The 24889-nt window shown below is 41.3% G+C and overlaps 1 protein-coding gene across 1 annotated transcript in view; it reads left to right on the top strand.

Annotated features, from left to right (window-relative positions):
- NBAS (NBAS subunit of NRZ tethering complex) overlaps nucleotides 1-24889 on the top strand; it is a 347044-nt gene that overhangs the window by 6896 nt on the left and 315259 nt on the right. Inside the window, exons 4-7 of the mRNA XM_058288021.1 lie at nucleotides 1358-1435; nucleotides 1788-1835; nucleotides 7058-7101; nucleotides 23758-23891. Of these exons, the coding sequence (XP_058144004.1) occupies nucleotides 1358-1435; nucleotides 1788-1835; nucleotides 7058-7101; nucleotides 23758-23891 (304 nt within the window). The remainder of the gene's footprint in view (nucleotides 1-1357; nucleotides 1436-1787; nucleotides 1836-7057; nucleotides 7102-23757; nucleotides 23892-24889) is intronic.

The following is a 24889-nucleotide window of genomic DNA, read 5'->3' as shown; positions in this document are numbered from 1 at the left end:
AGTTTCGGTAATTAAACCAGTAGGTTTTGGGGCTGATACTTGTTTCAAGTGGTTTTTTTCTTCTACTTTTTCTATGCCTTAAAGTGTTTTTAAAATTATGAAATAGTATATGCATACTGAGAATTACAGACCATAGCATAATGAACCCATTATGACTTACAGCTATATCTGGATTGACACAGTCATTGCTGTTTTGCTCTGTTTGCTTCATAGAGCCCCACCTCTCTGTAGGAAATGTCCCAGTTCAGGTCCTGTCTCCCCAGTCCTCCCCCGCTACCAGAGGCAGCTGTCCTTGAGGTAGCGGTGTTATTCACGTGGGTGCTTAATACCGCTTTTATCATCCTGTATCTCTTGATAGTAAACATGTTGTGTTTTTAAACATGCACACAAATACACTGAATGTATATTACTCATCTATTTTTTCATCTTATTTTGTGTTTCCTGTCTTGCATAATTTTTTTCCCTATTTTTCTTCTGTGGAATTAATTTTTCTTTTTTTTTCCATCTCTTTTCTCAATTTCTTCATGTATTCATCTTCTAATTTGTTGTGTCTGCTAATCTGAATTATGGTGTGTTGTTTCCATATCCCGTATTGTGGTGGTTTTGTGAATGGTTTTATTGTGAGCTTATGCTTGGGATTTCTTATAGCATGTTGGTGAAGTGTAGGTGCAGTTGAATCTTGGCATATAGCGCAAGCCAGGAGTTTAGGTTTTTCATCAGAGCTTTCATTCCCATCTCCCTGCAGAGATGGGACTCCTCCAAGCCCCTCTGGCCTGTTTTGAGTTTTCAGTTCAGTCATTTGAGATTCCTGGCCTCCCCAGGCATCTCCCTTTGAATTCCTGTCCTCTTCTTGGCCCGCGGCTCTTTTCCTATCCCTGTGTGTATTTGGGTTTGTCTCTCTTATCTCCTGTGGCCCAATCTGGCCTTCAGGTACCTTTTCATTTCTAGCACTTGGAGATTTCCCTTTCTTTCTTTTAAGCTTAATTTTGTATTGGGATTTGTTTTTGTTATAGTTGAGCCAGAATTTCTAGGTGTTTCTAGCAGGAAGAGTTTGGTGTAAGGTCACCCTGCTGTGTTATTGTATCCTATGTAACTTTTTTGTGCAATGACACATAATTTAGATTTTTTACCCACTACCATGTTTTCCTGGAAATAGAGAAAGGTATGTAGTCAAATTTTAGATATTGAATTAGTATTGTTAGTTTTGAGTTTGCCAGTATTCAGGTTTTATATTCTAATTGGAAAAATCCTTGTCTTTCTCTATAGATATTTATGCTATTGATAATATTTACCTACCTATGTATACATGTGATTTTCATGTGTGGATTTTAAACTACCTAATATGTCGTGGTTTCAGCCCAGCACCTTTTTTGCTCCCTGATGGATTGGTTCGCTTGGTCAATAAACAGATAAACTGGCATATGGTACTTGCGAGGTAAGAACGTATAATGTGGTGTTTCTCTCTGTGGATTAGCTTTTAAATTTCATTAGGGTCATTAATTTTGGGGTCCTTACAACTTGCAATCTTTATTTTTATTGTGTGTAAATTCCCTTTGTCTTAAACCATTAGTATTGTTTAAATGTGTATTAATCAAGCTGTTTTGAATCATTTTGTCTGCTTTTGTAATTGTAAAGTCATCTAATTGTAACATCAAATGATGAATAATTAACACGTGAAAATATGTAAAGATAATTTTAACTTCTTAAAATATTAATAATTCTAGTTTGTTATAAACTGCTGCAAATATTTATGATAGAAATTTTCCCCCCTTTCTGTCCCTTGAAAGCAATGGGAAACTTTTGGCTACGGTTCAAGATCAATGTGTGGAGATCAGGTAATTGTTAATATTATTATTATTAATAATAATAATATAATAATAATAATGGGCTCCTGTGTCAAAACTTATCTCCCTTTTCTGCTGTGCCATTTTCTGTGTGAGTGTCCACTCACCAAAGGGTTGGGGACTCAGTGTCCTATGGATGTGGCCGAATCAAAGCCCTAATCTGAGTTTAATCAAGTAGAAGAGAAGCCTCTGAATTTAATACAATCAAAGGGTATCATACCTAGGGGATCGGACCAGTTTACAAACATAATCAGTATTTCTTTTTGTAATTCATCAATAATATCAAACTGCCACAGAGACTTTCCTTGGTATTATAAATATATCTAAATGACTTTTTTAAACTGGGCTTTCCATGTGTTTTATCTTTCAGTGATAGAAAAGTAGTGAAAGAAATAGCAACAATAACAACTAACACAGGGAAGTGATTTTTTTTTTTGGTGAACTAGTAATAGCAGGCTTAAGATGTGGCTCCTCAAAAATTGATTGTTAGGCCTTTTTCCAAGCCAGGTCTAAGTTTTGATTTTCAAAAAATAAGCAATAAGGCAGAAATGTCAAGCTGTCTAGATACCAGTCAAAAGGTTTCTTGCTTCTTCATCAGTCACGACTAAAAATAGTACTAATGGGTATTCAGTTGCTACTACATGGCTTTCTCTTTGTGGAATTTCCTGTTCTTTTGCATTTAACCAAGCAGAACTGGACCCCTCAACATTTTGCGGAGTAGACGGAGAGTTTGCACCCATTGAGGCATTGACTTCAGATGGGGAGCCTTTCTCATCCCTCTGACAAGCTCTCAGGGTAGAAATGATTTGCGGTGAAGATGGCCATTCAGAACTGTGTTTCTTAATAGGACATGGCTTTAAAAGGCAAATCCCTCTGTTTTTTAACAGTATCATGAGGACCCGTTGGCACAGTTTTTCAACTTACATTGTTCATAATATACACACATTTCCTATTCCATTTATTGCAGTAATGTGTCTTTTTGAGAAATGTGCTCATGGTTTGACTTACTTATAAATAGTAGTTAATAGTCAAAATTTATTTCCATCTTTTTCTTTGAAAGGGAAACATTAATCAAATGTTTTTCAGTTGTAAGGGCAGCATGTACATGTAGGGATGGGGTTTATATTTAGGCCTATAAAGGAGAATTTGACCAAGGATTTCATGGGAATGGTTAATGAAATTTTGATGAAAAGAATGATAAGATAAATCCTTTGCTTTTATATAAAGATTTTACTCCTTGTAAATTGTTAAGAGTGTTTGTATTTTTATTATTAAGCTTAGAATCATATCCCCCTATTCAGGAGTTCCCCTCACGTATTTGGTATTAACTGGGGGGAAAGGGAAGGTCTCTGGGCAGCGGAGGTCATGCTCATTGACATCGTAAGCATCCGGCCTGGACTTTGCCAGAACTTTCCCTGGCGGCAGGGCTCGAGGCTCTCCAGAGTTTCCCCCTGTGGCAGGGCTCAGGACTTTCCAGCGCTTTCCCTCAACAGCAGGGCTTAGGGCTCTTGAGTTTTCCCCAGCGGCAGGACTCAGGGCTCTCTAGAGCCTTCCCTGGTGGCCGGGCTCGGGGCTCTCCAGAGCTTTCCCCAGTGTCAGGGCTCAGGACTTGGCAGAGCTTTCCCCAAAGGCAGGGCTCAGGGCTCTCTAGAGCTTTCCCTGGCAGCAGGGCCCAGGAGTCTCTAGAGCTTTCCCCGGAGGCAGGGCTCAGGGCCCTCTAGAGCTTTCCCCGGAGGCAGGGCTCAGGGGTCTCTAGAGCTTTCCCTGGTGGCAGGGCTCAGGGCTCTCTAGAGCTTTCCCCGAAGGCAGGGCTCTTATGTGGTGAAGAGTCACTTCTCCTGGAAGCCTTTTGGGAGCACATCCCTGTGGCTTTCCTCTCCCTTCACTCACACCTGGGTGGGTTAGGGGCCAGTCCCTGTGCTCTCATGCCTCTCAACATGTCTCTGCTTCTGTACTTGATAAGAATGAAGTGCTGACGGTGTGCAGGGTGTGAGTGCTTCGCACGCTGACGCTTTTCATCCTCCCCGGCTTGCAGCAGGAGGAAGCAGGCGTGCATCATTAACTGCCTCACCTGAGCAGCTCGTGCTCTTCCCTACAGAGCTGTGCTACCTTTTCATTATGTTGCACTCCACCAGGTGTGCTTGTGGCTTCACATGTAGGTTCCCCCATTATATTCAGGGCCACTGCTTTTCACAGCTCCAAGGTGTGCAGTTTGCCTGTAACTCAATGTGAATGGTACATTCACTGGAGTCTGCAGCTCTGGCCATACCATGTGCCCTTTGGAGGCAAGAACTCTGTTATTCCTAGCACTTTAGATTTCTATGAATTTAAGAGGTTCTTAGTTTACAAGGGGGGTGGGGAGACATGACAGGGCACAGCCTCCTGGGATGCCCAGAATTGGCATGTAGTTGCTTTTGGGGAGTGAATGTAGACATGTACACTTTACGCTAACCTGAAAGAAAGTGTCTTACTTTGAGCAAAGCTGTGGAATGGTCATCCGAGGTAAAGGGCAAGGTAAATCCCAGAAATAAACCTGATGAATAGTAGCTCTCACTGAATTATTAAGGTATTTATTTTCCCTCTTCCATAATTGTCTTTTCTGCCACAGCGAAGATTGGCTTCAGTAGTTAGGAAAGTAGGCAGCTGGTAGGTCAGTATTTGGGTTAGAATATGAAACATAATTCTAGTTTCTGAGGTCGTTCCTTTTTGCCCTTTAGGGAGCAGTTGTATATAAGTAGGAAATAGTTTTTGAGAAAAGAAAAATGAATAGGTTACTACATGAAACAAAGTTTAATTTTTGAGACAGCTTTGCCCTTTGCAAGATAATAGCAGGGCTGCTGTCCCCCAGTTTTTGTTTTTTTTTTTAAGATTTATTTAAAAAAATTTCTCTTTCCTTCCCCTCACCCCCACCAGTTGTCTGCTCTCTGTGTCCATTCACTGTGTGTTTTTCTGTGTCCGCTTGTATTCTTGGCAGCGGCACTGGGAAAATGTGTTTCTTTTTTGTTGTTGTTGTTGCATCATCTCTCTGTGTGCGGCATCACTCCTGGGTGTGCTGTGCTTTTTTCGCACAGCGTGGTTCTCCTTACAGGGCGCACTCCTCGTGCGTGGGGCTCCCCTACGAGGGGGACACCCCTGTGTGGCATGGCACTCCTTGTGCACATCAGCCCTGTGCGTGGGCCAGCTCCACATGGGTCAGGTGGCCCTGGGTTGGAACCCTGGACCTCCCATGTGGTAGGCAGACGCCCTATCAGTTGAACCAAATCCACTTCCTGCCCAGTTTCCTTTTGTAGTAAGTGGCCAATGTCTCTGATCACTTGCCTAACATGGAATGCCTAACTTGCTTGTATGTCGAACTGTCCATGGATAAAAAGGGCTTGTTAGGGATTGCTATTTTAATTTGTAATTTGGTAGCAGTTATGGATTTTAAGGGGTTAATAGAATGCACCACAGAATTCAACAACCAGCATTGAAATATATGGGTCTTTCAGAAAAAAGGCTTATGGAATTTTACCTCAAAGTTTCCTTAACTGATAAAACCAAACTTATGATCGCTTTCTTCTCCTTTTCCCACAAAATGGCATCACTTATTTAGTGAGTATATTAAAGATGAAAACAAGGACTTTACTGAGCTCTGGTTCATGCTCATTTATACATGTGATCTCATTTATTCCTTTCGCTAAGCTTTGTGTTGTTACTACCAACCCACAGGTCCTGTCGTAGGACAGTGAAGCTCATGGTAAATTCCACCCAGGGTGTGCAGGCAGAGCAGAAGCCAGGTGCACCTCAAAGACCGTGTGCTTGCTTCTCTGTTCCACTTGGAGACTGAGCAATCCAATTTCTTTAGGAAATTTATTTCCCTGTTTATAATTGACTTTAGTTGTAATATAGCATAGTATTTTAAGAAATGACTGAAACTATTAGTCTTTTTTTTGAGGTACTGGGGCTGGCTGTTGAACCTGGGACCTTGTTAAGTGGGAAGCCGGTGCTCAACCACTGAGTCACATTGGCGCCTCTTAGTTGTTTTTTTCATTTGTTTGCTTTTTTTTTTTTAGGAGGCACTGGGAATAGAACTTGGAACCTTCCTTGTGGGAAGGAGGTGCTTAGCCACTTGAGACAACAGCTCCCCAACAATTAGTCTTCAAAATTTCTTTTAAAATGGATGCTCAGTCATTTAGAAATATTAGAAAAGACAAGCAGAAAAAAAGGAATATTACCCATAATTCTACTACTATCCAGAGTTGCCTACTTTTAGTGTATCTATACTTTTTAATCTGTGTGTATATGTGTATACATATTTAATATGTTTAAATATGCATATAATTAACGGAATAATACCATACATTGTATTTTTTTATACATTGTATTTTTGATACCTTTTTTTCTGCATAAATTTTGAAGATTAATACCATGTGTATCTTTTCATGTCACATGTAGTAATTGCATAATATTCCATTGAGTGCACATGGCAAAATCTAATTAACCTTCTCATACTGGGTATATTTTTTCTCTTCAAAAACTAGACTATATTAAGATCCTTGATCTCTGTGTAAATGTGTAATCATTTCCTGGGATAACTTTGTAGAAGTGGAATTGCTAGGTCAAATGCTATGAATATTAAGGTTTTGGATAATAGTTATTAAATTATTTTCTAGGAGATTTATCAATTTTCATTCCTGAACATTTTTTACATCTACTTTTGTATGTATTTCAAGATGACAGATTTTAAATAGGCCACTGATAGAAATGTGGTCACCTATTAATTGATTTATTAAAATCAGACATTTTTCCTAAGTGACCTAACTATAATATGATATTGACCAGTGGTTCATAACTAGAATCAACATGTGGTACTTGAAAAAAATTAATATTTGCTTTGCCTCATCCCAGATCTACTGAATTAGAACTTTTGGGCATGTGGATCAGATACTTGTCTTGTGTAAAAAGCCCATGATTAGAATTAGAACTCATTTTTACTTGTTTATTCCCTTCCTGATGTAGCTTTATTTCTGAAGAGATAGAATGTTGGAAAAACATTTTGTTACTAATGCAAAGGGTCTTGAGGCAGAAACCATTTTTGTAGGAGAAGGAATGATTTATTGTTGGAGTGGAGAAGCTGTCTAGGCCAAAGTATTTGTAGTATTTTATAGTCCTACACGTTATTTATAGTGTTGTTTTGGTAAAACTATTGTCTTGTCTTTGTACATATTTTGCAGGTCTGCAAAAGATGATTTTACATCTATTATTGGGAAATGTCAAGGTAAGAGATTCCCAAATATTTTTAAATCAGAAATTTCAAAACTCATCATTTACAGTGTTTCTAAAAAGTCATAATAGAGAGCATGTAGCATACATATTTGTAAACAAGGATTATCGTGGATGTTTGTGAAAAAATACATCTTAACTGATTTCTCTTACTGCCTTAATGTTTTATTTTCAGATGTGCATTTTGGAGGGATTTGAAATTGAAAACTGTATTTTAAAAAAGTCTAAGCCAGTGTCAGGATAGAATATTTGTAGTTGTCTCTAATCTTCTACTGTAGAGTAAATGCAGAAGGAAATATGTAGATATAAGTCAAGGGTTAGTCAGTTACAAACTAGGAAAAAAGCCTGGGGTTTGGTCCTTCTTTGGCACCTCCTGCAGGTTTACTGATGCCCTGTGTGTACACAAACCGTTTTGCTGGGTGCTGCAGGTACGGTTGTGAGTGAGAAGGTGGGGCCCTGTGCTCATGAAGCACACAGCTGCAAAGTGTGACAGATCTGATGAAGGGAAAATACAGGGCAGAGAGTGTTGAGCTGCGTGTGTGGGGAAGTGGGGTGAGATTGTTGAGAAAACGTGACTTCTGGAAAGTATTGTTAAGAATGCCAGAAGTTGGGGGAGGGGAGGGAGTTTCTTTGCCTGTGGGAGCTGTGCGGGAACGGCAGAGGGAGCTGTGTTAGTCAGCCAAGGGGTGCTGATGGAAATTACCAGAGTCTGTTGGCTTTTATGAAGGGTGTTTATTTGGGGTAGAAGCTTACATTACCAGGCCATGAAGCGTAAGTTACTGCCCTCACTGAAGCCCATTGCCTCATGTAGGGGCAAGATGGCTGCCAACGTCTGCCAGAAGTTCAGGCTTCCTGGGGTCCTCTCTTCCTGGGGTTTGTTTAGGGTCAGCTGCTGTGCTGTCTCCACAAGGCCAGCTGTACACTATTGGGCAAACGGCTCTGTTTCTCTCCCCCATGGCTTCTGCTGTGTCTAAGGAGCCATTTCTATTCCTCTGTGTTCTTTGTGTGTTTGCTTCCAGGCTCCAGCTCGAAACTCCAGCATCCCTTTTCTGCGGGCAGTTTCTCTGTGAGGCCCTGCCCCTACATCCTACTGACCCAGTCAAAGCTGTAATCATTATTTAATCAAGTAAAATGAAACCTCTGCATCCAATATAATCTAATATGCCTGGAGGGACAGGCCAGTTTACAAACATAATCCAATATCTATTTTTGGAATTCATAAACAATATCAAACTGCCACAGGAATCTTACAAGAGTAAAGTAATCAAGAGAGAGGAGCTAGGGGAAATCCCTCCATCCCTCTGTCTACCTGACTCTGCTCGTGAACACGGTGGTCATTGGGAGAGCGGTAGTGGTGATGGTCCTTGGGGTGCTGGCTGCACGCCGCCCACGGCACCAAGTGCCTCGTGTGCATTTCCCTGTCTAAGAGCTGTCTCTGCAGGTGCTGTGCAAACATCACGCTGTGGGTTGGCTCACAGCAGGCAAGCTTTGCCTCACGGTTTTGGGGGCAACAAGTTCAGTGTCGAGGTCTCGACAGGCCGTGCTTTGTTGTGTTCTGGTGTTGTCTTGCCTCAGTCTTGGGGCTCCTGGGCTGGCGTCTTGCCCTGCTTGAGTTGGGCCACATCTAAAAAGGATTTTTTTTTTCTTTAACTTTTTAATTTCAGTGATAGATATAGCGCACAAAACTTCCCATTTTAACTACATTCAAGTATACAATTCAGAAATACTAATTATATTCACAACATTGTACTACCGTCACCTGTCGTAAATAGGACTTTAACTGATGATGCCTCTTCAGAGGGTCCTGTTTATAGATGGGTTCACACTCATAGGATCGAGGATTCAGAAGAGGGATCTGTCTTTTGGTGGGTAGATAATTCAGCTTGCCACAAGTATCTTACATGTATTTCTTTATGTAATTGGAAGAAAATGGTGTACATGTTTTTTCACTACTAGGTTAAAATAAATATTTTACAGTTTAAAACAGCAAAGAGGAGGGAGCCATCAATTTTGAAAGCTACAAAATTGTTGAAGTGCAGAGGACTCCCCCATTCCTTCTCAGAAACACTGGTTGGAAACCCCTTTCGAACGTACTATTAGGGCCCTGGGGCCAGATTCCTTCTGGTTTTGCTCATGCTCAGCCATCCTGATATGTTCAGAATATTAAAAATCAAAGATGTTAAAATGCTTTAGTTTCACATGTGAATGGTGGTATTCTACTAATACGCCAAAATCATTGTTCTTTTAAAATTCCACACATATAGTAGTTAAAGTAGTAATAGGGTATTTATGGAGTGGTCTTTACACATAGTGTGATTGTAACTTAGAAGAAAATGTAAAAACTCCCCCATGTTTGTATAAACTTAAAACCTGCTCCTTCTCTTTTCTTGGATAGTAGGTAGGACCATTGTCTGTAGGGAAGTGCACCAGAAATCTAGAAATTTTCTCCTGTTCTTTCTCCTTTACTCCCTTCTTCCTTTCTTTAATAAAAATTTATTAAGCACCCCTGTGTGCCAGGTACTGCCTGAGGAACAAAATATAGGATGCCTGGATTTAGGGATTTGCTGTCCATCTGGTAAGAGCGGTAATAGGTAGTTCACTTCAGTGAAAAAGCGTCCTGGTAGAGAGAGTCTCGTTTGACTTCATGTCACCAAGCTGTGTGGACCTGTGTGTGTCCATACCATAACTAGGAGAGGAAGACGTATGTGTCCGTGCCTTAACTAGAAGAGGAAGGACCTTTGTGCATCCATACCATAACGAGGACTAAAGATGTGTGTGCGTCCATTGCTTAACTAGGAGAGGAAGACCTATGTGTATATGTACCATAACTAGGACTAAGGATGTGTGTGCATCCGTACCATAACTAGGAGAGTAAGGGTCTGTGTGCGGTCATGCTATAATTAGGAGAACAAGGACCTGTGTGCATACATGCCATAACTAGGACTAAAGACGTGTGTGTGTCCATGCCATAACTAGGAGAGGAAGAGTAGATAAGAAGCCCTTTTTCTGTTTGCTTAGTGCCCCTTTGAGAATATTAGAAGGGGGGGGTAGTGTTTGTGTGTGTGATTCTGTAGCTTATGGCTCTGGTATTTTCTCCATTTATTTCCTGTGCTTCCCACCCCTCCGTGCTCATTAGAGCAGTCCAGCTTTGCCTGATCATAAGGATGCAGATGGAGGCCTCCCCTGGGAGCGACAGGTGGCTCATCCAGCGGCTTTGCTGCTGCTGCTCCTGGGTCGGGTGTGTGGAGACCCATGGTCGTGTCTGGGAGCACGCTCTGTGTGTCACAGGTCTGGCTTTGGACCCCTGCGCTAGCCAGGAGGTACATGTAGAAATCAACAAGGGAACATGCAAATGGGAGCTGACGCCTGTATTCCGGGCAAATTACAATGTTTCTTGGAGATTTTAATTTGTCTAGTAAATATGGGAACATACATGAGATAATAATGCTTTGAGAACTTACGGCTTATTTTGTTGGCTTCTGAATATATGAATTCATGACCTTAATGTATTAATAACTTCTTTCCATTTTATGTGACATGAGGTAGTGATTCCTTACTTGTTATCTTACTCATCTTTATGGGAATAAGTCCCTGACGCCAAATGGTATTTTCCGAGTTGCCTAGAGAAAAGGAGGTGCATTTTCGAAACTGTGCTACAAGGTCTGCAAACTGAAATTGTGAAGCTATTTGGCTCCACCTTGTATTTTTCAATTATTGTTTTAAAAAGGTATGCTACTTGACAATGTTATGAATGTGGATTGTAGCTTGTGTTGGCTGTTTGCCAGGTCATAAGTTGCAGTTCCATCTTCTGTTTGTAGCCTGAATAGTGACCTAGAAATAGCACATAGACTTAGGACTCTTTAGAGCTGCACTGTGCTGCCCAGGAGATTCTCTTCATGTTTCTGGTTTTGAGACACCGTGAACCAGAGCGTTCCAGGAGGTAAAGGGCAGGTGGCCCAGGCTGGGCTGTAGGTGTGTGAGAGCCCTTCAGCTCCCAGTGGCTGGGTGGAGCTTTGTGCGCTGAGTACAGCCTAGGTGCTCTGAGGCGCCTGCATACATGACTTTCTAAGACATGAAAAAGTTTGGGAAGCATTGGCTATGCAAAGCACCCAGGGTTTGAAGTGAAACACTTCACTCCAGTGCTATGATTCAGTAGCCTCAGATTATATGATAACCATTTTCTCCCTTTTGTATTTTGGGAGAAATCATTTTTTTCTTCTTGCGAAAATAATACACATTCTCAGTAGAAACTTTAGGAAGTATGAATGAGCAAAAAGTAGATTTTTAGAAGTAAGAGATCAGTACTATTAACGTTTTATGGTCTGTTCTTTCAGTGTTTTTCTTTAAGTAGCTATTGTAGACTGTTTATGAAAGTTTGTTCTTCACTTAAAGATCAGTAATAACTGTTTTACTCCAGGAGTATCCTTTTTTTTTTAATTGTTATTTTTTGAAAGATATGAAGATCACAAAAAATGCTATATTAAAAAATACGAGAGGTTCCCATATAGTCCCTACCCTCCCAACCCTCCCCATCCTCCCACGTCAACAACCTCTTTCATCATTGTGGCACATCCCTTGCGTTTGGTGAATGCATTTTGGAGCATTGCTTCCCCGCGTGAATTATAGTTTACATTGTCAGGAGTATCTTTTTTGATCTTTTCTACTGGATAATGTCGGAGTGGTTAGGATATGGGCCCCCCAACTGCTCCACCCTGAGCCATTGCGAGGGGCCTGCAAGCCTGGCCTCCGTGCTCTAGGGCGTCCTTGAGGCCACTTGAGGGCGGGGCCATCCCCAGCCTTACGCAGGTGACCTGCCCTGTGCCCCGGAGGTGCCCGGCTCTGTCTGTGCTGAGCAGTAGAGGTTTGGGAGTAGCCTCGTGATACGAGTTGGGAAGTGCTGTCTCCCGTTTTATTTCCTGGAAGAGTATGCGTAGAATTTGAATTATTTCTTTCTTACATGTTTGACAGAATTCACTGGTGAAACTTGGAGTTTTCTTTGTCAGTAGGATTTTAATTCTGCATTTAATTTTTTTTTTTTAAGATTTATTTTTTAAATTAATTTATGCCCGCCCCGCCTGGCTTGCTTGCTGTTTGTTCTCTCTTTGTCCAGTCACTGCGCATTCTTCTGTGTCTGCTTGTCTCTCTTTGTCGAATCATCTTGCTGTGCCAGCTCTCTACGGGCACGGGCCAACTTGCCTTCACAAGGAGGGCTTGGGAAGTGAACCCAGGGCCTCCCATATCGTAGATGGGAGCCCAGTTGATTGAGCCACATCCGCTTCCCTCTGCATTTAATTTTAAAAATAGTTATAACGTTTAAAAATTTTTCACTTTTAGTGTTTCATGGAATTTATTGCTAAGTTACAGAATTTATTGCATTAAAGTAGTCCCTTATTGTTCTTTTACTGCCGGGAGGGTCTTTTGATATTTTCTCTTTCATTTTTCATGTTGATAATTTGTGTTCTCATTCTTTCCTTTTGATCAAAGAGGCCAGAATTTTTATCAATTTATTAGTATTTTCCAATAACAAATTTTGGGTGTTACTGATTTTTTTTATTGTATTTTTTTTTTTTTGTTTTTTTTTTTGCTTTTTGCTCTTTGTTATTTCCTTCCCCTGCCTACTGGGTTTAATTTGCTTTTATTTTTCTGGCTTTTTAAAATGGAAACATAGATCAATAACTTTAAACCTTTCTTCTTTCCTAATATAAGCATTTAAGCCTGTTCTGATATAAACATCTTTTTGTTCTTGATATTTTAGTTTAATTCTGCTGTGGTCAGGGAACGTAAATAATATGATTTTAACCTTTTAAAGTTATTGGGGCTTGATACATGGCCTATCATATGGTGTGTCTTCACGAATTTTCCATATACATGCCAGTGAATTTGGTGTACTTAGTGTGGTGCAGGTATTGGAGAGAGTGTGTTTTATAAACGTCAGTTAGTTTGAGTTGGGTGATAGAACTGTTCAAATTTTCTTTGTCTTCATTGATTTTCTCTCTAGTCTTATCAGTTACTGAGAGGAAGTTTGAAATTCCTGATTGTCATTGTGTATTTGTTTATTTTTTCACCCTTTAGTTCTCTCAGTTTTATGTTATGCATTTAGAAACTCTAGTTTTCGAGTGCCTATACATACAGGATTTGTTTTGCCTTGATGAAATGACTCCTTTATCATGATGAAATGTCCCTTTTTATCTCCAGTAATACTTCTTGTCTTGGGGTCTGTTTTGTCTGAGTAATATAGCAGTCCAGATTTGTTAGGATTAACATTTGCATGCAGAATCTTTTTCTTTCCTTTTACATTTAATCTGTGTATTTGTGCTTATTGTACATCTCTTGTAGGAAGCATATATTTGGGTTTTCCTTTTTTTGCTTATTAAATGACATGTCATTTAATGCAGTTCCTGATCTGGTTGGGTTTAATTCTGTCATGTTGCTATTTGTTTTCCCAATTTGCATACTCTAAGAATATGTTATTATTTTTTATTTAATCTGTCAAGTATCTTTCTTGTTTTAGGTACTGGGGCTGGGGATTGAACCTGGGACCTCATATGTGAGACGCCGGTACATTAGTCAGCCAAAGGGGTACTGATACCAAGTACTAGAAGTCTGTTGGTTTTTATAAAGGGTGTAGAAGTTTGATATGGTTATGAATTCCAAAGATAGATATTGGATTATGTTTGTACCTGGGCATGATTGAGTTATGATTAAGGCTTTGATTGGGCCATGCCATTAGGGCATTGAGTCCCCACGCACTAAGGGGTAGGGACTCACAGATAAAAAGCATGGCAAAGGACAGAGTTGAGGTTTTTTTCAAAAGAATTATTTAATTTATTTCTCCTTCTCCCCCATTGTCTACTCTCTGTGTCCATTCACTGTGTGTTCTTCTGTGTCCGCTTGCATTCTTGTCATGCAGCACCAGGAAACTGTGTCACCTTTTTTGTTGTGTCATCTTGCTGCATCAGCTCTCCGTGTGTGTGACGCCACTCCTGGGCAGGCTCTTCTTTTTTCGTGCAGGGCGGCTCTCCTTCTGGGGTGCACTCCTTGCGCATGGGGCTCCCCTACGCGGGGGACCCCCTGCGTGGCATGGCTCTCCTTGAACGTGGCAGCACTGCGCATGGGCCAGCTCACCACACAGGTCAGGAGGCGCTGGGTTTGAACCCTGGACCTCCCATGTGGTAGGCAGACTCTCCATCAGTTGAGGCACAGCTGCTTCCTGAGGGTTTTTTGATGTTGGAATTTTATGTTGGAGTTTGATGCTGAAGCCTTAAGTTGGATCCCCGGGAAGTAAACTCACAGAGGAAAGAGAAGCAAGCCTCATGAAGAGAGGCATGCTGAGCCCAGGAAGAAGCAAGCCCTGGGAAGATAGGAACTCTAAACCCAGAGAGAAGCAAGACCCTGGAAGGGAGGAACCCAGGAAGCCTGAACCCTCACAGACATCGGCAGCCATCTTGCTCCAACATGTGAAAATAACTTTGGTGAGGGAAGTAATTTTGCTTTATGGCCTGGTATCTGTAAGGTCCTATCCCAAATAAATATCCTTTATGAAAACCACCTGGTTTCTGGTATTTTACATCAGCACTCCTTTGGCTGTCTAATACAAAGGGTATATATTTGGAGTAGAAGCTTACAGTTATCAGGACCCAAAGAGTCCAACTCAAGGTACCATAAGAGGTACTTTCTCACCCAAAGTCTGTGGCCATATGTTGGTGCAAGATGGCAGGTGATGTCTGTGAGGGTTCAGCCTTCCTCTTTTTTTACAGATTTATTTTATTTATTCTCCTCCCCTCTTGCCACTTGTGCTCCGTGTCTGCTTTCTGTGTTTGTTTCCTACGTGTCCTTCTGTGTCTGCTTGTCTTCTCTTCTAGTCTTCTCTTTAGGAGGCAACGGGAACTGATCCTGAAACCTTCCGATGTGGAGAGGCACTCAATCGCTTAAGTCACCCCAGCTCCCTGGTTTGTTGTGTGTCTCATCTTTTCCCTCTGTATCTCTTTTTTGTTGCATCAGCTCTCCATGCGGGCGCCCAGCCAGCCCTCTGTGTGAGCCTGCTTTTGCCTTCACCAGGAGGTCCCAGTAATCAAACCTGCGCCCTCCCATGTAGTAGATGGGATTCCAATTGCTTGAGCCATGTCCGCTTCCTCCTCCTTTCTCTTAAGGCTCTGTGGTACCAGCTTCTTCTAGTCCCAGCTGTAGGCTGGCTTAAGGCTTGTCACTCCCTGGGGCTTGTTTCTTTCCGAGCTCAGCTGGTCTCTCCACAAGGTCATCTGTAGACTCTCGGGCTCATCTCTCTTCCTGGGGCGTGACTACGGAGCCATCTCTATTTCTGCACATCTGCTTGTGTGTGTGTCTACTTCCATGTAAGGCTCTGTTTTATCCTCACCAAGAGGGCTAGAACTTAAACCAGTCGCCCTAATGATGTGGTCAGATCTTCATTTAATAAAGTGAAAGTGAAACATCTGAATCTAACGCCATCTAAAAAGCCCAGAGAAACAGACCAGTTTGCAAACACAATCCAATATCTATTTTTGGAATTCATACACAATATCAAACTGCTACAGCTGGCGCTCAGCCACTTGAGCTTTGCCAGCTCCAATCTGTCAAGTATCTTTTGATATTTTCTCAAGTAAAAGAACAGTGGAAAAATTTTATTTACCTCCATTTCCCATTTCCATCACTATTTCTTAGTGATGTTGTTTTCCTTTTGAGCCTGAGGAACTTACTGAATGTGTGTTTTTTAAAAAAATTAATTTATTTTCCCCCTTCCCCTCCTCCCGCCCTGCTGTTTTTGCTGTCTGTGTTGTCTTCCCTTCTCATTTTCTCTCCTCTAGGATTCATTGTGAGTCAATCTTGGAGACCTCTGATGGGGAGAGAGGTTTCCTGTCAATTGTGCCACCTCAGTTCCTTGTTTCTGCTGCTCTTCACCTTGACTCCCCCCTTGTCTCTCTTTTGATGCGTCATCATCTTGCTGTGTGACTCACTTGTGCAGGCACTGGCTTACTGCGCGGGCACTGGCTCACCATGTAGGCACTTGTGTGGGCACTAGCTCACTGCTCAGGCATGCTTTCTCTTCTTCTTTTTCACCAGGAGGCCCCAGGGATCAAACCCAGGTCCTCCCATATGGTAGGCAGAAACTCTATCACTTGAGCCACATGTCTTTCCTGAATGTGTTTTTTTTTTTATTTTTAAAAAACTTTTCGTTTTGAAATTCTTTCAAACTTACAGGACAGTTACAGAAATAATACAAACCCCTTGCAGAGAACTCCACCAAACCCTTATCCTCCAGATACCCAGATCCACCAGTTTTAACATTTTGCCACATTTATCAAATGTTCTCTTCCTTCCTTTCCTTTCCTTTCCTTTTTCTCCCCTCCCCTCTTGAATTTAGGTTGTATATATCATGATCCTTAAACACTTAATATTGGTGTTTTTTTTTTCTTCTTACCATCAGTAGTATTTGTGTAACCACCTATTTGTGCGTTCATCACATCATTCGTTCTTAGAGTACTTTCTGAATATTTTTTTTAATGCAGGTCTGCCAAAGACAAATTCTCTCTACCTTTGTCTGAAAATTTCTTTATTTGGCCTTCATTTTTCTAAGATATTGTCTCTGGAATAAAATTTTAAGTTGACTCTTAAATATGATTTTCCATTTTTTGTTTATAAGTGGAATTATCAGTCATTGCTGTTATCGTTTCTCTGAATGCAATGTATCTTTTTTTCTGTGGCTGCTTTTTTAAGGTTTTCCCTTTATCATTCATTTTCAGAAACTTGATTATGACATGCCTTATATGTGTGCATGTGTTTTCCTTCTTGTTTGTATTTCTTTACGTTCACTGAGACTTGGATTGATGGATTGGTTGATTTCCTAAAATTGGAAATATGTATGGCCATTATTTTAAAAATCAAATAAATTTTTCCTTTCTCTTTTCTGATACTCTAAATATATGCATGCATTGTAGACTCATTGTTATGGCACCGGTGGTCACTGATGTTCCATTAATTTTTTCTGGTCTTTTTTTCCTTTGGATAGTTGCTATTGCTAGGTCTTCAAGGTGGTAGAAGTTTAGATTTCTTTTTTCCTTCTTAAGTGTTTAATTTGCTTTCAAGACCATCAGGAATTTTTTATTTCAGATATTGTCTTCTTTATTTCAGAATTTCTGTTTGTTAATTCTATAGTCTCCATCAGATTCTGTTAAGATTCCCTCTTTACCCATTATGTTCATATTTTCCTTTGAATTACTGAACATGTTTAATAGCTGCTTTGAAGTCATTGTCAGCTTATTATTCAGTCTGTGTCATTTCCGGGATTGTTTCTATTGACAGATTTTTCTTATGGCTACGGGACACATTCCTGCCTCACGTGTCTAGTAATTTTAGGTTGCATGCTCGATGCTATGGAGGCTCTGTTGTTGGGACTGGTAGTCTACTTCTTAATAGTGTGTTGAGTTTAGTTCTGGTGGTAGTTCATTTCCTTGTGGATCATTGTATTGGTCAGGCAAAGGGGTGCTGATGCAAAATACTAGAATTTGGTTGGTTTTTATGAAGGGTGTTTATTTGGGATAGGACCTTACAGATATCAGGCCATAAAGCATAAGTTACTTCCCTCACCAAAGTCTATTTTCAGGTGTTGGAGCAAGATGGCTGCCGGCGACTGCGAGGGTTCAGGCTTCCTGGGTTTCTCCTTTCCAGGGTCCTGCTTCTCTCTGGGTTCAAGGTTCCTTTCTTCCCAGGGCATGCTTCTTCCTGGGCTCAGGGATTCTCTCTTCCTGGGGCTTGCCTCTCTTTCCTCTGTGAGCTTGCTTCCTGGGGTTCCAGCTTAAGATTTAGTGTCAAACTCCAACATCAAAAACCCCTCAACTTTGTCTTTTTCCATGCCTTTTATCTGTGAGTCCCCATCCACCAAGTAATTGGGACTCAATGCCCTAATGACGTGACCCAGTCAAAACCCTAATCCTAATTTAACCATGCCCAAGTACAGACCAGATTACAAATATAATGCAATATCTATTTTTGGAATTCTTAACCATATCAAACTGCTACAATCAGCTTAGTGTTTTAAGAATTATTTTTCAGCATTGTATGATCTAATTTAGAACAGTCTTCACGTTAGGGATAGGCTAACCTGACTCTGAAGGTACAGCCTTCCTGGGGTCTCTTCTGAATGCTCAGTTTTCAGTGAAGTTTCTGCGTTGTGACAGCGTGGGACTCAGACATTTCTAAGTCCTTTCCCAGGTTTGGTAGCTGTTTTTTCCCTGAGACTTATTTTCTCCTAGGCCTTGCAGAGTTTTTCTGTGTGTGTCGCTTTGGGTTTGGCCAAAGACTCAAGGGTTCTTCCAAGCAGATATTTGAAGCTTCTTTTTTTTGTCTTTATTTGTTTTTTTTTAATGTTACATTAAAAAAATATGAGGTCCCCATATACACCCCACCCCTCTCACCCCACTCCTCCCTCAACAACAGCCTCCTTCAACATCATGGGATACTCACTGCACTTGGTGAACACATCTCTGAGCACTGCTGCACCACATGGTCAGTGGTCCACATTTAAGTTTACACTCTCCCCCAGTCCACCCAGTGGGCCATGGGAGGACACACAATGTCCAGTGACTGTCCCTGCAGTACATCCAGGACAACTCCAAGTCCTGAAAATGCCCCCACATCACATCTCTTCTTCCCACTCCCCACCCCCAGTGCCGTCATGGCCACTTTCCCCACCTCAACGCCACATTTACTTCCATCACTAATCACAACAATTCCAGAGTAGAGCATCAGCAAGTCCACTCCAATCCATACTCCACTCCCCCATTCTGTGGACCCTGGGATGGCTATGTACACTCCACCTCTGTATCAAGACGGTGGTTAGATTCCACTTGGATGATGGATGCAATTCTCCTGCTTGCAGTTGTAAGCACTCTTGGCTCCCTGGTGTGGTGGTTGACCTTCTTCACCTCCCTGTTAGCTGGCCAGACGCCATCTTGCCCCGCCTCCTGAAGCTCCTTTTCTGCCTCTGGAATGCTGCCTTACAAATTCCAGTCAGTTTAGTAGCCCTCGTTGGGGTCCCACTTGGTGTGATTGTGGGGTTCGTGCTATCTGCCCCCATCTTAGTAACCACAGTCTTGTGCTGCCTAGTCCAATGTCTGAAAACAGTTCTATTGCATATTTGTTTATGGTGGGAGGCCTAGTCTGAAACCAGTTATCTTAAAAAATTTTTTTTTTAATTTTTAAAGAAGCTTTAGATTACATAAATGTTACTTCACAAATATAGGGGATTCCCATATACCCCACCCCTGTCCCTCTCACACTTTTCCCCTTAACACCATCTTTTGTTAGTGTGGTACATTTGCCACAAATGGTTTAAAGTTTGCATTATGCTTTACATTTTTTACTGCACAATTTTATAGGTTTGACAGAATGTATAATGACCTGTGACCATCATTGCAGTGTCAAGCAGGACAATTCCAGTGTCCCAAAAATGCCCCATGTTATACCTATTCTTCCCTCTCCCTCCCCTTAGAACCTCTGGTGGCCACTGTCTTTTTATCAGTGCTACAAGTTCTTCCATTACTAGAATAATAATAAGTCTACTTTAGTCCATAATTGTATTCCCCCCTTATGTTTGTAAATTCCTCAGTCTTGAGGATTTGGGGATGGTGATGCCCACTTTGTTTCTGATTGAGAGGGGGCTGAATCCCAGGGCAGAAGGATGGAACTGTCTTCCTTGCTGTTGTAGACACTTTCTGTTTTTGGGGGGTGGGGGTTTTTCATCATCATCTTTTTGTTACTACAGTGTCCTGGGTGAGTCCAGTGAACTAGAGAGTTGGTGTTGCAACACTGCTGAGATTCAGGGCTTAACTGGCATAAGAACAGACAGAAGATTTAAGTCTCTGGGACTGATATTTAATGAGCATAGTACTAATTATAGTTTAAAATAAAAGGGGTAGAAGACCCATGTGTAGGGAAATTATAAATGAGTTTTACTGTTAAACTGGGGAGTATACATTCCAAAGTAAGGCCCACTGACAGGGTGCCAAATTTTAAAAATTACCTACCTGTAACAAATTTAAACAATGCAAAAGTAAACAGAAAAGATTATCTTTTTTCTTAATTTGCATTCTTAATAGGAACGCCTGTTAATGATGTATTATGAGACATTCTGTGCTTATATGAACCTGTATATCCATGGCTTGACTTCCTTTTTTCTCCCAAACAGAGTGGAATCATACCATATAATCTATTCTTTGCTCACTCCCCTCACTGTGTTGACAGGGTCTTACCCAGGTGGTGTCTCAGCCTTTCTAAAAGAGGCAGTCTTTCTCTGTATGGATTTTGTTATCTGTCGCACCAGTACCAGACACTGGCGGTAAAGCTGTGAACCAAATGGATGCAGCTCCTGACATTTTGGCATTTATCACTTAATGAATAAGACTGACCCAGAGTAGACAAATGTACAGCTGTTATTTAGGATAAGGGCTGTGAAGGAAATTAAATAATTGGTACTGTGGAAGATGATGGGTCTTCTCGGCTACTTAGACCGGGTGGTCAGAGAATGCCTTCCTGGAAGGGACAGTTGAGTTGAGACCTGGAGGATGAGAAGGAGGTAACCAAAGGTTCAGCGGACGGTGTCTTGGGCAGAGCAGACGGTGTCTCTGCAGCTCTGAGGTGGGAAGAGCTGGGCAGGCTGAAGGGCTGAAGGTGCTGTGAAATGTGAGGGTGTGAACAGCTTCACTGTGAACGAATAAATCGTCAGTTTGCTGTTAACTTTTACATCTGCTTTTCAAATACAGAGTAAAGTAGTGCTTTGCTTTGCTTTGTAAAAATATCTACTGTGCATCCCTTTCAAAAAACACACAGGCAGCTGGAAAAAAATCTACTGATAAAGTCTTTATTTTCACATAGTTATATGAAATCTTATCTTGTAATGAAAATGTATTATCTGGGTCAAAACACATGCTGAGTTTTTCTGGCACTACTGGTTATACTTAGCTGTAATAGTAAAAACAAATCCCCTTTAAGTTACTTCTGACAGATATCAAATGTAGTGCATAAATCTGTTTATCCTGTCAAAATGAAATAAAAGGAAAATCTGTTATCACAGGTAAGGCAATACTAATGGAAAAATATTTGCTATGTTTCCTTAGCATGTGAATATTTTTCAGGGCATTAACTAGTTCTCTTGGCTTGTTTTTATGTAACTGTGTTTATGTGGTGTTCGATTCTTATGTTGTTTATCATTTTGTGTTTATTTCTTTCTTCCAAGTTTGAGGTCCCTTCCCCCCCGCCAGCTGTCTAAAGACAGGGAACAGATCTGTTTCTTCATTGTATTCCCATTTTAAACAATTGTTTTTCTAGAGTGTATGCAGTGTCTTGCTAGGCTTTAATAAAATCCTTTATTCCCTGCTGTGTTCAAGGGCCTTTCTTGGGATTTTGTTTTTATTTTAAATTTATTTCTCTCCCCTTCCCTGCCCGCCCCCTCCCCAGTTATCTGTTCTCTATGTCCATTTGCTGTGTGTGTTCCTCTGTGTCCGCTTCTATTCTTGTCAGCAGTACCAGGAATCTGTGTCTCTTTTTTTTTGTTGTGTCATCTTGCATCAGCTCTTCATGTGTGTGGCGCCACTCCTGGGCAGACTGCACTTTTTTTTGCACTGGGCGGCTCTCCTTACAGGGTGTGCTCCTTGTGCATGGGGCTCCCCTACGCGGGGGGCACCCCCACATGCCACGGCACTCCTTGTGTGCATCAGCACTGCACGTGGGCCAGCTCATCACGTGGGTCGGGAGGCCCTGGGTTTGAACCCTGGACCTCCCGTGTGGTAGGTGGACACTATTCATTGAGCCAAATCCTCTTCCCACTTGGGTTTTTAAAAATATGCTTTTTGCCTATTGATAAATAGCCAAACTGAATGAACTCATTGGTATACTTTCCTCATATGCAGAACATATTTTATAGAGCCAATAGGGAAGTCTGAATTCGACACAGTACCTCTTTGTTAGGTGGAGAGAAGGCTTTGACTATTTGACCTACGTTTCATTGTCTGGTAGTCCTTGTAGGGTGGGAATCCCTTACCATTACCTTGCCCTGTTAGCATAGATTTTTCTGGGAGGCTAAGTGATTGGTGAAATATTAATCACCTTGTGTTCCGAGGGCTGGAGGGGCAGTGTTGAATAAGATACCATCTCTGATTTCAAGGAGCGCAGAGACTTGTGGGGGAATTAGTCATGTAAGCAGCTTAACATGATGTGATAAATAATAGAAAAGACGTTTATACCACATGTTTTAGGGCACAGAGTAGAGAACAGTCAATTTTGAGGAGTGAGGGAAGGAGGAGGTAATTAAACTAGGCCTGGCAGGATGAGTAGGCCGGGACACACGCTCTAGGTAGAGGAGCAATATGTGTCAAAAGCACAGACTCAGCAGTGTGGGTACCCTGTCAGAAGGCCGTGGTATGGTGGGTTATCGGGTGTGATCGAGGAAGTGGCAGGAGGCACCAGGTTTCCTTCAGTCCAAGTTCGGACTTGGTTCTGGGACTGGAGAGCCTCAGGTATTTCAGAGTGGTAGAGGGCTGTGCTTTGTGCAGGTTTGTCTTAGATGTGTGTGGACAGTGTGGCGGAGGGACTCAGGGGAGGGACGGAGGCAGGAAGACCCTCAGGAGGCTGTTGTCGGAGACTGAGCAAGAGATGGGACCGAACCGGGATAGTAACGGGGTAGGGGGAAGGCAAAGGCGTTTCTGAAACAGGTTTTGAGACAGTCCTAAGGCTAAATCTATGACTAAGATGACTATGACTAAGAGGGAGCGTGTTGTAAAGGAATGTGCGCTGTACGGGAAGGCAGGACGCTTTGGTTCTTTGTTCTGATTTTGACTTACGATGTGGCCTTGAGTTTCTATAGCATGGGAAGTCTTTTGGGAAAGCCAGGGCACTGGTCCTATCTAACCCTTCAGACCTGCGATTCTAACACAGGGAAATGGAAGAAAAATTAAAAAGCAAACTCAGACACACCTAATGGGATTTAGAGTTTCACAGCCCCCTTTTCTTCTTTTGTGCTGATAGCCTTTATCTCTACTGTAGTACTAAACAATTCAGAACAGGAAAAAAATCCAGGTATTGAATTATCAAGGTATGGGTGATCAAAATCTTGTAATTATGGAATTGACTGAGAATGGTTTTTTATTACCTGCCTAAGGTACAAATATATATGTACAGTGTTTATTCCCCTTATTTTTTTCTGAAACTGTGTAAGCATAGTTCTATATTTGATACACCTGATATATTGAAAAGGTCTCAGTTGGAATGTTCATTTTTAGCCCCTAGAAGCATTGAACTCATTGGGTCGAAATTGTTTTCCTCCCATTCTCCATGCCCTTGATCTCTCTCAATTTCATAAGTAATGGAGGTAGAATGTTTCTGAGCGTTCTCGTCTAGGGTGTGTTCAGCACTCAGCAGCCCAGGTGTCACTGGGGCCTCTGGAATCAGTCAGGTAGACTCTGCTGTTATGCATACCCCACTCTTAATTGAAGTGATCTGGGGGATGCTTTTTTTCTGTTGAACGGAAGATTCAGGATCTTCAGGAGATAATGTACTGTTGCAGAAGTTTGCTTAGTTGCAATAATTATGTGCTAGCTATCTTTTTTTATAATGTTATTTAAAGCACATCTTTTCTTTCCAGTTCCAAAAGACCTGAAACCCCAGTGGAGACGGGTAGCGTGGAGTTACGATTGCACCCTTCTGGCCTATGCTGAAAGTACAGGGACCGTGAGGGTGTTCGACCTCACTGGAAGCGAGCTCTTCGTCATTTGCCCGGTACGTACATGTGATAAACTGGCAGGTAGGTGCTTGAATGAATGGCTGTGAAGAGAGAGGGCAATAAAATATAAATATAAATCAGAGTCCTAACCTCCGTCTAGATGTTCAGAATCTAGAGGTCTGTGTACATGACATTTATTCTTTGTGTGTTGTAATGCACTATCCAGATGGGTACTGCTATGATTAAAACATGGTAGTAAGTAAATAACAAATACAGGTACAGAAAGCTGCCATCAAGTTCCAGTGAGAGAAAGAAGTCAATGGGCTGACGCAGCATGAACAGCTCTGAGAGGCATTAGGCATTTACCCTAAAGCGGATAGAAATAGAAAGGGAGAGTGGAGGAAAAACATGGTAGTAATAACTTGTATTTATAGATTGCTATGTACTTTATTAATGATATATATATATCAGTAATATATAGTCTCATTTAATATTCACAGTTCCCTTTGCATTAGGTTGGGCAGATATTACCTCATTTTACAGCTTAGAAAACTGAGATTTAATGGAGAGTAAAGTGGCTCTTCCCATGGGAACCAGCTAATAAATATCTCTTCTAGAAATTTAGTTCTTTTTCGTCTGTAGCATCTTTTCTCAAATGAACTAGTGCTTCAAACTATGACTCCATCTTTGAATTACCCAGGGAGGTGCTTAAGGAAAGAAAAAGAAAAACAAAGCAATTTACTAGATTGCCCAGGCTCCACCACAGGTATCCTGATTTCATTGACTTGCTTGGAGCCTGGAATTAATATTGTTTACAAACTTTTCAGGTGATCTCCATAAAAAAACTAGGTTTGAGAACCACTGATAGAATGATTTTTGTTGAGAAATGATGAATGGAAAAACAAAGTATGTTGACTGATATTACTGATATGGAAGTCCTTCAGTGCTGTCGGATAGAAATATAATGCAAGCCATATATGTGATCACCTATAAAATTCTAAATATCTAGTAGCATTAAAAAACTTGAATAGATGAAATTTATTAATATATTTTA

The sequence above is a fragment of the Dasypus novemcinctus genome, chromosome 25 (genome assembly GCF_030445035.2).
Source record: "Dasypus novemcinctus isolate mDasNov1 chromosome 25, mDasNov1.1.hap2, whole genome shotgun sequence".
NCBI classification, from domain to species: domain Eukaryota; kingdom Metazoa; phylum Chordata; class Mammalia; order Cingulata; family Dasypodidae; genus Dasypus; species Dasypus novemcinctus.
The sequence above is the reverse complement of the archived record's forward strand: the minus strand, read 5'-3'. Positions and strand labels throughout refer to the sequence as shown.